This window comes from Antechinus flavipes, chromosome 4, assembly GCF_016432865.1.
Source record: "Antechinus flavipes isolate AdamAnt ecotype Samford, QLD, Australia chromosome 4, AdamAnt_v2, whole genome shotgun sequence".
NCBI classification, from domain to species: Eukaryota; Metazoa; Chordata; class Mammalia; order Dasyuromorphia; family Dasyuridae; genus Antechinus; species Antechinus flavipes.
This window is the reverse complement of record NC_067401.1, coordinates 338,145,289-338,160,270: the sequence shown is the minus strand read 5'-3', so window position 1 is coordinate 338,160,270 and position 14,982 is coordinate 338,145,289. Positions and strand designations below refer to the sequence as shown.

Here is a 14,982-nt window from a genome sequence, read left to right as displayed (position 1 = left end):
GTAATTATCAAATTCCTCCTAAATTTTCTTTCCTACAAAATTAACATCATAAATTCCCACAACTTGATATGACTATCACTATCCTAGTTGACTTCGTTGGGGTGAACACCAATTTGTGAACTTCTAGGTGCTGTGATAGATGGGCCTGGAATCAGAAGACTCACCTTCCTGAGTCTGACCCCAGAAACTTACTAGTTGTGAGACCTTGGACAAATCACTTAACCCTGTTTGCCTCGGTTTCCTTCTTTGTAAAATGAGCTAGCAAACAAAATGGCAAACCACTGCAGTATCTTTGCCGAGAAAACCCCAAATGGGGACACAAAAAATGATTCAACATCAGTAACCATTCTAGATGGTCACCTCCATATTCTAAATTCTGTGCTTCTCCTAATGTAACCTAAAATAACATTAGCTTTTTTGCCTACCATAACTAAGGCAAATTTACCATTCCATTAAAATCTCCAGGTCTTTTTCATAAGTTATTTCTAGGTCAGGGTTTCTTAAAATTTTCACACTCATGACCCCTTTTCACTTGAGAAATTTCTACACAACTTGGTTTCAAATCTGAGCCAAAGTCTTTCTGGCAATATTTGTTGGCATTGCATGGCATGAGGGCAGGCACAGTGCTCAGTGTGCATGTTGTGTGTTCAGAACCAAGGTTGCATTGAAATTGCACAATACAACAGGGACAAACCTGCCAGAAACATCTCATAATCATTATGCATTTGATTTTGAATCAATTTTTGGTTGCTGCACTTCCAGAAAGGTTCCACTGTTGCCAAATATTTTGCAACCTCCACATTTAATTACATGCAATGCAAAATTTAAGAAGTTTTGATCTAGCTATATCTCTTGTATTCTATACTTTCCCATTTGACTTGTTTGAATCACTCAACTGAAATTGCATTTTCCAAGGTTACCATTGATACCTTGATTATCATATATGATGTTCTTTTCCTATTTATTCTTGTTTTTTTCTTTTAAAAAATTTTCTTTATTTTTAATTTATGAAATAAAGCAAGCATTTCCATAATAGCAAAGAAAAAAACTACATGAAAACTCCAAATCTATTACATACAGCTTCCTATTTTAAATATATAATAAAGTTATCATGTAAATTTTTTCCCTTTTTTCCTTCTCTCCCCTCCTTGTTCTTGACTTTAGACTGTATTACATATGGCACTGAGGAGCACAAATTTCTCTGAGTTTTATGACACTATCCTTTCCTGGCTCTCCTCCTACTCATCTCCTAGTTTCCTTTGCTGGCTAATCCATATCATGCCTCCTAACAATCAAACAAAATATTGACCCTCTAGAATTGACTGGCTTCCTTCCAAGCCATGTATATTCAAGACTATGAAAAGATTGCATATCCATTGGCTTGTGACTGGATTCCTTAGACAATCCAATCCTTTGCTACTGTGTCAGATATAAAAAGAGACTTCAAAAACAGATCATCATTGTCCTAGTGTCCCTTTCTTAAGCCAATTGTTCTTTTGTTAAACAGGAGCAGTTTCCCAGCAGACTTCAACAGAGCCATCAATCCGTTCCAACTCTGAGCCAGGTTTGATCTTCTTTCAATTCCTTGTTATTAATGTGACCAAAAATAATTTGGGAGATCAGTGGGAGAAGGTGAGGGAAGTAAGGGTGGGTGGGGGTAGGGAGTTGGACTAAGGAAGGAGAGACCATGTGAAGAAAAATACTTTCTTCTGCTGTTTAGAGAGATAATGAGGTAGCAGCTTCCCTGGGTTTCTATTTCTATCAGAAGCAAATGAGTGGGAAATATAATCTGTAACACTAATGCTGGGGCCCCAGCTCTTTCTGAGATTTCAGAGTGTCAGGTTCAAGATCCACAGTGACTGGATTCCACCAAGTAGAGTTTATCCAGATGACAAACTTGTCTTGCCAAGTAGGCCATGGCCAGACCCTATCAGCACACTCACACAGAGAATGCCAGATTTATGCCGAGGGCTGAAAGGAGTCTGAAAATGATTCCATTGTAAATGTCCCTTTAATCCTAAGGGAGGAAGTAATGAGGATTCAAAAGGGAGTTGGATTTAATTGTTTTAGCCCACCTAGGATTCAAATGCTTGAACTTGCCGAGGACAATTATAGGATGTTAAATTACTAAGATCCTGATTCTAATCACTCTGTAAATAGTCTGTTCTAAGTGGAGCTTCTGGAGAATTCATTCTCTCATTTTGATACTTCTACTTTCAAAATAGGAAAATCAGGCTATGAATCTGAAATAAATTGTTGGTTTTTTCAGTGCAAGTTGAAACAGTGGGTTAAGAGGACTAAGGGAGAAAAACAAGGGAAAGCTGCCTGGCAATATAGGACATAAAGAAGAATCCTACCCTCAAGTGACTTAAAACCAGGCTAATGATCAAGATTAGCACACACAGAATAAATGTTCAGTTGCTCCAGTCACATCTGACTTTGTGACGCTGTTTGGGGTTTTCTTGGCTACCTTTTTACTTAATATTTCATGATAAATGAATTGGAGAGGTACAAAAATGTATTTTGTAAGGGCTCATAGAGAAGTTCATTACCACTTCAGAGGTAACCTTTGAATATGACTTGAAAAGATAGCTGGGAACTTAAGAAGTGAGGAGTAGAAAGGAAGAGTTGCCACTGGAGTGGTTGGCCATTTCCTTCTCCAGATCACTTTACAAATGAGGCAGTTAAATGACTTGCCCAAAGACACAAAGCAAACCAATTTTTGAGACCAGATTTGAATTTGGGACCTCCCAACTCTAGGCCTGGCCTGTTGACAAGTTATTTTTCTGCTTTATGTGGATAAGTAAATTTGTCCAGACATCCTACAAGTGAAGATTGTGTTTCTAATGCTGACCTACTTCTTATTTACCATTAAGTCCTCATCATTTCAGGATTTAATAAACTCTTATTCCCCCAAAACAAAAAGACTCAAAATCACATATTCATAACTGATTTCTCAAAGTAAAGGCTTTCTAGGGGCATCAATCCTATTTTTACTACTTTTTTTCAGGATTGACTAAAGATTAGGTTATTGCAAAGTTAGGAAAACATGGTTGGGGAGGAAAAGCAAGGAATTAATAGAGGGTCAGGTTAGGATCCTCTTCTCTGTTTTTCCTTTCTTCCCATGGTATAATTAGAGACCTATAGAAATCTCCTGTTTTCTTCTTAGTCCTCAAGGAACATCATTAATCAAACCTTCCAACAGGTATTTCAAGCATAGTAACACAACAATTCAATGTAAACACACTCTTTTCAACTGTTTCCATAGCTGAGATACTTTAACCTTTCAAAATAACTATCATATTTCATAAAAATATATTTGTAGGCCTTTACCTTCAATGCCAATAAAATATTACCACTGGAGAGACATTAAAACTAACATTTTCCCAGGGCCATTAGAGCTATTTTAACCTTTGTCATTCTCCATTCCATTATTGACTTTACAATAAGATTTCAAGGCAGTTTCTCAACAAAGTCATTTACAATTCTCAAAGAAAGTTATCCTTTCAAGCATAGTGATATACATCTATAATCCCTGTTAATGGAAAAACTGAGACTAGTAGATGTCTCAGGCTGGAGATTTATGAGCTATAGTGGTCTATGAAGATCAGGTATCCAAATCAAGTCTCATAGTAATATGGTGAGTCCTTGCAGGAGCAGTGGGCAACCAGATTGCCAAAGGAGGAGTCAAGAAAACAGACACTGGTCAGAAACAGAATAAGTTTAAGCTTCCTTGATAATCAACAGTAGAACTGAATATGTAAATACTCTCTATATTTCCAACTTAGGTGATGTCCAATTGAGGAGACCTAGTCATTTAAAAATATATATTCTAATTGAATTATAATCTTTTCTTGACATTGAATATTACTTCAATTGTAGGATCTCATACATGTGTGTTGATTACTAGATACACATATACATACCCTCAAGTATTAAAGATGAACACAAAAATATTTTTCCCAACTAAATCTTATTCTTTTTTCTTTTTTTCTTTTTGAATTTATGCTTTATTCTCAGAACAATTCTATTTTTTTAAGCTTTTTATTGTCAAAACATAGGCACAGATAATTTTTCAACATTGACCTTGTGTTTCAGATTTTCCGCTCCATCCTCTCAATCCCCCCACATGGCAAACAATCCAATATATGTTTTTCATGTTAAAATGTATGTTAAATCCAATATATGTAAACATATTTATAAAATTCTCTTGTTACACAAGAAAAATCATATCAAAAAGGAAAGAAAATGAGTAAGGAAACAAAATGCAAGTGAACAACAACAAAAAGAGTGAGAATGTTATGTTGTGATCCATATTCAGTTCCCACAGTCCTCTCTCTGGATGTAAATGACTCTCTTCATCACAAGATCATTGGAACTGTCATCATCCATCTCATTGCCCAACTAAATTCTTTTGGTCACCTCTACAACTATGAAAACATTTACATGACACTCAAAATTCTGTTAAAACTATACTAAACTCAAATTTGCTTACAAATTTATTTACTTGCCTATGCTGTTGTTGTAATGCTCATTAATAATAATAATGTTCTTATCCCTTTCTGTACTTAGGCCAGCAGGTTTATTAATAAAAGGACAGTTATTTGGCCATCTCTCTTAGACTAAAGAGCCCTTATGACAGTGGATTCACATTTTATATATCCTTCAAAGAGTAGGTAGTCCTAAAAGGTACCAAATCAACTCTGACTGGTTAACACAATGGGAAGTGAGCTATGTTAAAATGAGAGTATTGGGATATGTGATTCGGGTCATTCAAATCTTAGTCAGATGCTAATTTTCATATCATCTGTCTTAACAAAAGGGAGAGTCAGCTTACCCCAAAACCTGTCTGAGCAAACACAATGAGCAGGAATACATATACCCATTACCCCAAACTTAGAATTTCTTGCATCTGATTAGATCTTGGCCTGGCTAAAATTTTAAGAGAGATTTCCCATACTGTTAGTTTCTGGACAAGGAAGTAGAAAAAGAGAAAAACCTTGGTCCTAATGTAATAATTGGTTATTAAATACAAGAGAGAAATATTAATTTCTCGCAATATCCAATGCTAATTTTTCTCCTGACCCGTAGTCCCACATCATCGACAATCCATTGGTTATGCCCAAAACATCTTAAACTCATTATGTCTAAAACTGAACTCATTATTTTCTTCTACAAACGTACCCTTCTACCAAACCATTCTCCTCTGTTGAAAGTACCAGTATTTTTATGGTTTTCCTGGTTCATAATCCTTATATTATATTTGATTCATTGATCTCCCTCACTTCATTTTTCTAATTATTTGCCAATTCTTGTCATTTCTACATCCAAACTTCTCATAACCAACTCCTCTCTATCCATACAACTATCCCCTTTCATTGAGGACCTCATTACTTTTTTTTCTAGACGGTTGCAAAAAACTTTAAATTTGTCTTCATGCCTGAAGTCTCTCCCCATTACAATTCATTCTCCTTAAACAAGCCCAAGTGAGTTTTAAGCACAGACCTGATCTTATCACTGTTCTTCTCAATAAAGTACCCATTACTTCTAGGAGAAAACATTTAGTCTTCTGTTTGGCTTTTAAAGTCCTTCACAAAAAAGACCTGGCTTTTTTCCAGCCTCATTTTACATTACTTCCTTTTCTTCACTTGACAATCCAGTCAAATAAACTGGCTCTTTACTTCTTACATACAATACCCCAACTCTTGTGTCTATGTCTTCACGCTGACCTTGTATCTTACCTGGGAATGCTCTCTTTCAAAGACTCTCTCTTTTCCTTTAAGATACAGCTCAAGTATCACTTTCTTTATGAAGCTTTTCCTCATCCCCCCAATTGCTAGGCCCTCCCTTCCTAACTTTTATCTAATTGCCTTGTGTTTATTTTGTATTTGCCTTGTATACACTTATTCTGCATATACTTATACACATGTATCTTTGCTAATAGAATATAATCTTTGTGAGGATAGTAGTTTTTCTCAATTTTTTTGTCTTTGTATTCCCAGAGCTTAGTGCATATAATGTTGTCCTTGTTCAATCATTTCAATAATGTCACTCTTTGTGACCCCATTTGGGATTTTCTTGGCAAGGATACTGGTGCAGTTTTCCATTTCTTCTCCTGTTCATTTTATAGATAAAGAAAGTGAGGAAAACCAGATGAAGTGACTTGCCCCTAGTCACTCAACTAGGAAGTGTATGAGGCAAGATTTGAACTCAGGAAGATGAGTCTATATGTGAAAAGAGAGATGGCCATCATATTGATGAAGTAATAAAGCAGTATAATTTTGGCCCCTGCAGATATGAAGGGAAATCCCGCAATTTTATTTCTGTTGCATTTTATATCTCCTCTTTGTAGTTGAAAGGCATTGTTGAGTAATGGATAAACAAATTATTAAATCAAAATGTTGATTTTTATCAATTGGAGATTTGTTCCTCACTCTCAAATTTACTAAGTCATGTTAGAATTAATGGGAATTAAAATCATAGAGGAAAAGATTCTCTGATAAATCAGAGTGAACTAAAAAAGGAAAATTCAGTCAAGAAAATACCAAATTTCTGGGCCATCTTAATTAAATCATTAAAATAAAAAGGTATATATGAAATCATTTGAAATGTAAAAAGTCCTATGAAAATTCTAGCTATTCATGATTATAAGTTACATGGACATAACTGACATTTCTATAAGGTTTAAGATCTACAAAGAGATTTACAGGTATCAACTTTGAAGGGAAATAGTGCTACTATTATCCTCATTTTATAGATAAGAAGTATGAGGCTGAAAAAGCTTATGACTTGTTCAAAGCCACACAACTAATAAATGGAGGCAGGATTGGAACTCAGGTCTTACTTGCCAAAGTCCAGCTGCCTTGCAATAATAATCACAGAACATCAATTGAACTCAAAGGTCAAAAATAAATTCAAAAAACAAAAGAATACTGGCTTGTTTAGGTGAGTTTGAGACCTGACCTCATATTTCCATTGATAATTTTTTTTCTCTTTTTCCAAAATGGTTAGAAGTTGGGGAATTAAGGGTAGGAAAGGATAGTAATCAATCTGTTTCTTGTACCACTTCAATTGAATGCATTTATGTCTTTTTTTTTTTAATTTTCCCCAGATAGTAGCTCCACAGGGAAAGATATAAACCAGAAAAAAGGAAATTATATTCCTGAGTCAAAGAGTAATCGAATAGGAGAACATCCAATCCCCGAAACAGGTAAGAAATATTATAATATCTGCATTTTAGCAAAAAACAGTAGTTCACACTCATATCTTCATAACACTTTATAGAACCTAAAGTCAGGAAACCTGGGTTCAAACCTAGTTTCAGATACTTACTGACTGAATGATTGTGAACAAATTTCCCCTCAGCTCTGAGAGCCTGTATTTCCTTATCTGTAAAACTGGAATAGTACTTGCACTACCTACCTCACAGGGTTATTCTGAATATGAAATGAGATAATAGATCTAAATCCCTATGCAGACCTTAAAGCCTTATGTAAATGAAATGTTAGCTATGAGGAAAACACAAGCATGAAAACGTTATAGAAATATGAATTATATTGTGTACTTAAGGAGACTACTAACCTTTCAGGAAGCTAGAATTCCACCCCTCTAAGTCTCAATTTTCTCATTTGTAAGATAGTGATCATAATATTTGCACTACCTGTGAAGTAGTACAAATGCCTTCTAAATTATAAAATTATAGAAGACTATGATTGTTAGCTAGGATATTAGCACAGAGTTAGGATGCAAGAGCTAGAAGAATGGTTCATTGTTAAGAGACTGATTTGGAAAAGGAGGACTAGAGCTCAGTAGCATGCCTGCTGCTCCTTCTTTATGTGATCTTAGGCAATTCCCTTTGTTTCTCTGGGCCTCAATTTCCACTTCTTTAAAATAAAAGGGTTAGCCTCTGTTGCCCTTTTAAGCTCCAATTTAGATTCCTCCCCCCATATTTTTATAGAAGTTCAGAAAAGTTAAGTGATTCTTCCTGGATAATATAATCCTAATATTTTGTAATGCTCTAAGTGAAGAGAGATCATTAATTTACAAATGAGGAAAAGAAGAGGAAGAAAATGATATGGTGTCAAGTTTGTAGACTGACTAATTAAGAAAATATTACTTTCACCTTGGGTTTAGAGTATTAGATTATCAATGATATATATGTATTGACTAAACTAGATAGAAATGAGCTCTAAAAAGTTCATCTTTTAAATTTTCACAATGAGCATTTTTTTACCCCCTTCCTCACAAATCAATGAACAAAAGCATTTTGCTTTCAAAATACAAAATAAAATCCTCTTTAATTTAGAGTAGGAGAAATTAGGTCATCTGCAGTTGATGGCATAGTTTGAGAACAAAAAATATTTCCTCAGCTGCCAAGTGACTGACAAGTAGAATTTAATTTCACAGGAGGTCACTAAAAAATAACTTGGTTTGCTTTAGTAGGGAGGAGTAAGAACATTTTAGTTTTCAATTTGTACAAGTTGAAAAGTAAGTAAACTGTATTTCTAGCTGGCCACTAGATCCTGAGAATTCAATCCTAAAAGCATTTATTAATCACCTATTATATGCAATATTACATATATATATTCCAGATTGTATTCTGTAGTAGAATGAAAGTTTCTGAGGGATATGAATTACTTCAAAACAAAAAAGTAATTCATATCCTTCAGAAACTTTCATTCTACTACAGAATTCAATCTAGAATCATTTTCACTAAAATTCACATGAAGAAGTTCTGACTCAAACATTCTGTGAGATTTCACTTTCTTTCATATTAAGGAATGGTCTTTCAATTCTGATTTGGCAAATCAGAAAGGTTTTTTTCCAATCACCTCTGTTTTACTGTCACTAAGTGGATTTCCCTACATAACTTTCTCATTTTGATACATGTGAATTCAGTATCTAAGTTACCTGAATTATCAGTGGGGAATCTGCAGCTCCTGACTCCTTACCCCAAGACCTCCTCTCCATTCAGGAAGCAGGCACTGTGATCATTCCCTTCTATTACCCCTTGCCCATCCCAGCCAGCCAGCATGCCTGCCTGTCAAGATCCCGATCCCAAACTGAAGTCCTTCAGGACTTTGGAAAGCTCTCCCCCTCACACATCCAGCCTTCCTGCTAAGCCTTCCCACTGATTCCCTATCCCCTTCCTTGAGGAAAGAAACCCAGACTCTTCAGTCTATTTCACCCCCTCCCCTACTCTCTCCTTCCCAACCCTCCACTGCTCTAACTAGATAAACTAGTCTACTCAACTTGGATGGATTGGGGTCATTAATTATAATTCCTCCTGTAAAATGGAGAGTCACCAAACCTTGCCAGTTGCCCCACCCATACAACTTCCAGGCTCCTAGACACTGAGAATTTAACTGCTAAGAGACCTTAAGGACAGTTGGGACTGCCATGTTCTTAGTAGCTGTGTCCTTGGGATAACTAACCTGATCTACCCTGAAGAAGAACTGTCCTATATTTGGAGTCTCCCCCAGTTAAGAGAATGAGAGAAGGAGCTATTTCACTCTGCTATTTTTAATCCCTAATATAATGCCTGACAACATAATAATGGGGACAGGACATTCCCCCTGTGATTTCATTGATATAAGAAACTCTCCAGTAAGGAAGCTTCCTTAGCTAATGCAAACTTTATAGTCTTAAATCATTGCCTAGAGGTTAAATGAAGGGTTAAGTGGTCTGTCAGGTGTCACATAGACTTAATGACAGGTTTTCTTGACTTCATAGTAGGTTCCCTACTCACCTCTAACCATAATTCCAAGTTCCCTATCCATCTTGAGGCAACTAGATGCCACAGTAGATAGAGAGCTGTACCTGGAGTCAGGAAGATCACTTCAAATCCAGTCTCAGACATGTACTAACTGTTTCACCCTGTGCTTAACCCATCTGCCTCAGTTTACCCAACTGCAAAATGTCAACAAAATTGACATTTGTTAGCTGTGTGAACCTGGGCAAGTCACTTAAATCTGATTGCCTCTCAAAAGAAAAAAAAAAAGGTCAAATGAACTTAAGTTGGTAAATGTTTTTGTAACTCTTAAAACCAGAACAATACAATGAACAACATGGTTCCAGGGAACAATGATGTAATATTCTACCTACTTTTGACAGGGGGATGGATGATGGACACAAAATGCAGAATGATATAAAAATATTATAGACATTTATGTGTATATTTTTGAACATGGCCAATATGTAGATTTGTTTTGCTATACAAATTTGTCATAAGAAGGTATTTCTATTTATGTGTGACATTGATCAGGGGGTTGGGCAGCTGGATGGTACAATGGATAGAGTCAGAAAGACTCATCTTACTAAACTGAAATCCAGTCTTAGACTCTTATTAGATATATGACTCTGAGCAAATCATATAACCCTGTTTGCTTCCGTTTCCTTACCTATAAAAGTGAGCTGGAAAAGAAAATGACAAACTACTCCAGTGTCTTTGCCACAAAAACCCCAAATGGAGTCACAAAGAGTCATACATGCCTGAAATACAACAACAGTGACAGTTGATGGTAGTTGGGAATGGAACAAGCATTTTTAATGACGTATTTTTAAAAATACAGAAAGGAAAGAAAAGAGAATAATTGGAGACAAGCAGTTTAGCTTTAAAATGATCATGTTAAATTTATTATATGCATTTTTTGAAAAAGGGCATGTTGTCAATAATAGAGATTCCCATTTTCTGATGCAATCTATCTTTATTTTTATCTTTGCAAATAGAAATACTTATATCAATTGATATTTGTCTGATAGAGATTAATAAAAAATTTTATTTAAAATTTATTTGAAAAATAAAAGTGCTTTACAACTTTCTATATACATGTCATATTTATTACTACATACCCACTGGATTATTAAGGAAAATACTCCATAAAGTGCTGTAAATATGAGTTTTTATTATTTATGATTCCAATGAAATTTGAGTGCCTCAAGAAGTGTAGGAACTCTTCCTGTGCTCAAGCCTCTATGCTTAATGGCTATTTTTAGCCCACCTACCATGAAGCCAGTTCAGACATGTGCTGTAGGTTCGTTGGTTCTCTGGTTGCATCAGCTGGCAAGACCTTGGTAGTTAAAAATAGCTCTTACTGTACCTTTCTAAACTAAATCTAATGGAGGAATTTTTAAGTTTGTAAGTTTAAGAATAGTTGATAGAGAAAAATAAGAAGTCTATGAAATCTTGTTCAGTCACGTCTAACTCTTCATGACCTCATTTGGCGTTTTCTTAGCAAAGATAACTGGAGTGGTTTACCATTTCCTTTTCCAGCTCACTTTACAGGTAAGGAAACTGAGGCAAATAAGGTTAAATGACTTGCCCAGGGTCACACAGCTGGGAAGTTTCTGAGGCTGGAGATTTGACTCCCCTTTGCCACTTAGCTGTCCTATACAGAAAGATATAAAGATTCACAAGACAGTCATTGCTCTTGAGGAGCATTTGATGTACTTAAGGAAGGTGGCAAGATATACAAGAAAAATAAAATAAGGCCCCCATACTCTAAGTGCTGAGTGAATGGCATAGATATTTATTTCTGTGTTAATTCAAAAGAAAAAGAGTTTATCGTGAGCTAGAAGCAAGACCAAGACTGGCCCTTGTATAGCCTTGTGATGTTGAGTATTGGATTTGGGAAGTTGGACTGACAAGCAAAGAATGTATGATCCCAACTACATTTTTTCATTCTCACAACCAGAAAACTTCATTAAATGAATAAACTATTTCCTAAACAGCTTTAAGAATTACTAGGTGGAAGCTGAATGTAAATCAGCACATGCTATGTTCACTTTTTTCTCCCTTCTGTTTTTTTTTTCTTTCAAGATTTTCCCCTTTTATTCTGATTTTTCTCTCCTCCCCCAAAAATTTAATGTACATGAAAAAAAAGGAAAACTAAAAAATGGGGGAAAGAATTACTAGATACAGAATGTGTAATATGATGGAAAGACTTCCATTTGATGTGAGAGAAATAGGTGCAGACCCTACCTGTGTGACCTTGGACAAGTCACAAAATGAAGTGATTGAATTAGATAGCCTCTGTGGTCCTTCCAGCTCCAGACTTTTCATCCTGTAATCCAAATAATAATTGAATTGACATTAGGATCCCTTGAATACTTGCCAACAGAGAGTAGAATCCCTGAAGGCACTGACCAGCATTAGCAATGAAAGAGTTATCTTCAGCACCCAGGAAAAAAATCCTAAGTCTATTACCTTATCCCCTATAACCTTTGTAAAGCCCAAATATAGCTAATAATTCAGAAATCTCTCTTACATTAAAGAAATGAGGGTGGTTTTGCATTGATCCATAAATATAGTAGTACAGTCAGTATTTTATTCACAGAAGTGTTCTCTAAGTGGGTCAGAGCAAACTGGGAAAGCATCATTGTGACAAAGTACAGTCAGGAAACTTGAGCAGTGAAATAGAGCTCATTTTCAGATGTTCAAAAGGCTTGACTTTCCTATCTCCAACTAGGCAGTCCCACGTGTTACTGACTCCCTCTCTACTTTTCTGAACCTTATTGCAGGCGCAGTCTTACCCCTGGCACTAGGTTTGGCCATCACCGCTTTGCTCCTCTTCATGATTGCTTGCCGACTTCGATGGGTAAGACAGAAACTCAAAAAAGCCCGGCCCATAACATCTGAGGAATCGGACTACCTCATAAATGGGATGTACTTATGAGAAACATGTTTCTTAGTGGCTGAGAATGGTATTTCCATTGATAATTTATCTAGGTGTTTGACTCTAGAAATTCACATTTTTTTGGACTTGTGCTAAGAGCACTGAGAATATTAAAAAAAAAAAAAAATCCTCGTCAAATCCAAAAACCTTTAGTCTTATTCCTTTTAACTATAGTTAAAATCTCTTTCTCTGACAGTACTCGATAACTATTGATATGTCTATAGTTGTTCATGGGATTAAAATAAAATATAAGTCAAAGACTGATTATAGTAAGCTGTGCCTGAAAATAGAGATATGTAATCCGTTCATGCAGGCAATACAGCAGCTCAGGGAGATGGCCATTGTGTGGCAGTGTTAGCATTTCACCTCATCCATTGATATATACATATACATATATATGTATATTCATACAACACATATATAAGTATATATGTATATATGTTTTCATATATATAGATACATAGTTATGTACACATATATTGAGAACCAGGGCCAACTAAAAAGTAAGTGAAGATTATTTTGGGTATCCCTAGCTTCCCCTTTTTTTATTTTTCCTGTCCTCTCCCCATACTCAATGCCTTCTCCTCACTCCTCATCAAAACCTGTTCTCAGGAATAAATTTCTTCGCAGTCATTACTGCTTTAGTATGACTTTGTCAACATGTTACCTCTCCTGCAGATCTGTACTTTGAATCTTCTCTTTGTCAAAAGAAAGGCTTTGTTCCCCATTAAATGAATTTCAAGCATCATTGAGCAGGTAGGGAAACTGGAGAGTGGGGCAAAATAATTATTGGGAATTTGTTTTGAATTTGGATCAGAAGAGGCCATAGAATGAGAAGAGGAAAGGTGAAACAGGAGATTAAATTGGAGGTGGGTGAAAGAGAGAGGTTTATAGAAAGAATTTGCTCATTTTCCTTACTTTAATTTCCTGTCATTGATTCAATAATTAACATTTCTTGAGAATTTCTAATGTGATCCACATTAGTTCTCTGTTATGCCTAACACCTTGCTCTCCTTAAAAGCACAGCAAGGCCATTTGCATATTTACCACATTTCCACAGGATTCTTTGTCCATCAAAGAAATTAAATTTAAGTGAAAACATTTTCAGTGTATTTTCAGGCAAAATGTGGCAAAGACGCCAAGCAATTTTAGATAGTTGCAGTTCCTTGGTTTAGTAAAACATAAAAGTTCTTACAATTTAATTTTTAAATTTTCTTTTGCTCTATAAAATATCATTTTTTAACATGGACTCAGCCATTCAACGTCAAATATACACATTTCAGAATTTGCTAGCATTTTCAGACATAGCCGTCAGCTGACTCAGCCACTCATGCTTTTTTAGTCTGCAGGGTTTTGAAAGATTTATATGATTCTGGCACTCATTTAATCCTAGGATGACATGACCTAGAAGCTACCATATTGAGCAGAAATACCATTTGGGACTGTCATGCATTGCAAAAACAAAATTGTCCATGAATGTCTATTGAAAGTCTTCAAAATTTTTTTGAAAAACACAAGTCTAACTGACCCTCTATTGAAAGAATTTAATTCTCGTAGAGATAAATCATCAAATTACAATAACCCAATATAAGCAAAACACTAGTTCTGAGGTCAGTGCTATTCCTGCAACCATGAGTTTGATTTTCAGGCCAAATCTTTCAACATATTGTGCAAGTAAGACATCATCTCAGCTTCCTGAGAAACTTCAAACATTTGCCAACTACACCTTTAGCACCTAGCAAAGCATTAAGCTTTTCCCAAGGGCAGTTTATAGAAAAATAAATGTTATCTATGATGTTGTGCAATTTATTTTCATGTATAAGAATGTCATTCATAGCCATAGCCAATAAAATTGAGACAGATAAGGCATGCATCTTCTTGTAGCTCATCTTTTGTACTTAAAGAATTAAAATCAACTTTAAGATTGCCATGGTATATAAACTGTCTATGTAAAATAATATTGCTCCAATAAACCCTATTTTATTCTTGTCTTTTAAAATTATTTTTATTTAAAACATATATAATTAAATAGCATTAGATAACTATGTAGACATGCTGATGTTGTTGGAGAGCATCAAGAGATTTGAGTGGTTTAAAAAAAAAAGTCAGGGAAGGATATTCCACCATTTTACTTTGTATCAAAACCCTTTCTCTTACTTAATCCATCTTCTTCATAGAACTCACTTCAAGAGAAGAGCTAGTTGTTTACTTTCCTATCATTGTAGTGCTAAAGAATCAGACTGACATAGAAAAGGGGCCAAGGAATGGTATAGCCAGAAATGTTGGTAAAATAATGGCAGAAGGCATG

General features: G+C 35.4%; 1 protein-coding gene across 2 annotated transcripts in view; it reads left to right on the top strand.

The window, feature by feature from the left end:
• The window catches only part of LRP11 (LDL receptor related protein 11), a 94,426-nt gene extending 79,753 nt beyond the window's left edge, over positions 1 to 14,673 (top strand). Inside the window, exons 6-8 of one of the 2 annotated variants that reach the window (XM_051997927.1) lie at positions 1,508 to 1,564; positions 7,112 to 7,210; positions 12,520 to 14,673. In XM_051997927.1, the coding sequence (XP_051853887.1) occupies positions 1,508 to 1,564; positions 7,112 to 7,210; positions 12,520 to 12,674 (311 nt within the window). In that variant the 3' untranslated portion in view covers positions 12,675 to 14,673. The remainder of the gene's footprint in view (positions 1 to 1,507; positions 1,565 to 7,111; positions 7,211 to 12,519) is intronic. The other variant, XM_051997928.1, reaches the window with a different exon arrangement.
• The last annotated feature ends 309 nt before the right edge of the window (positions 14,674 to 14,982 follow it).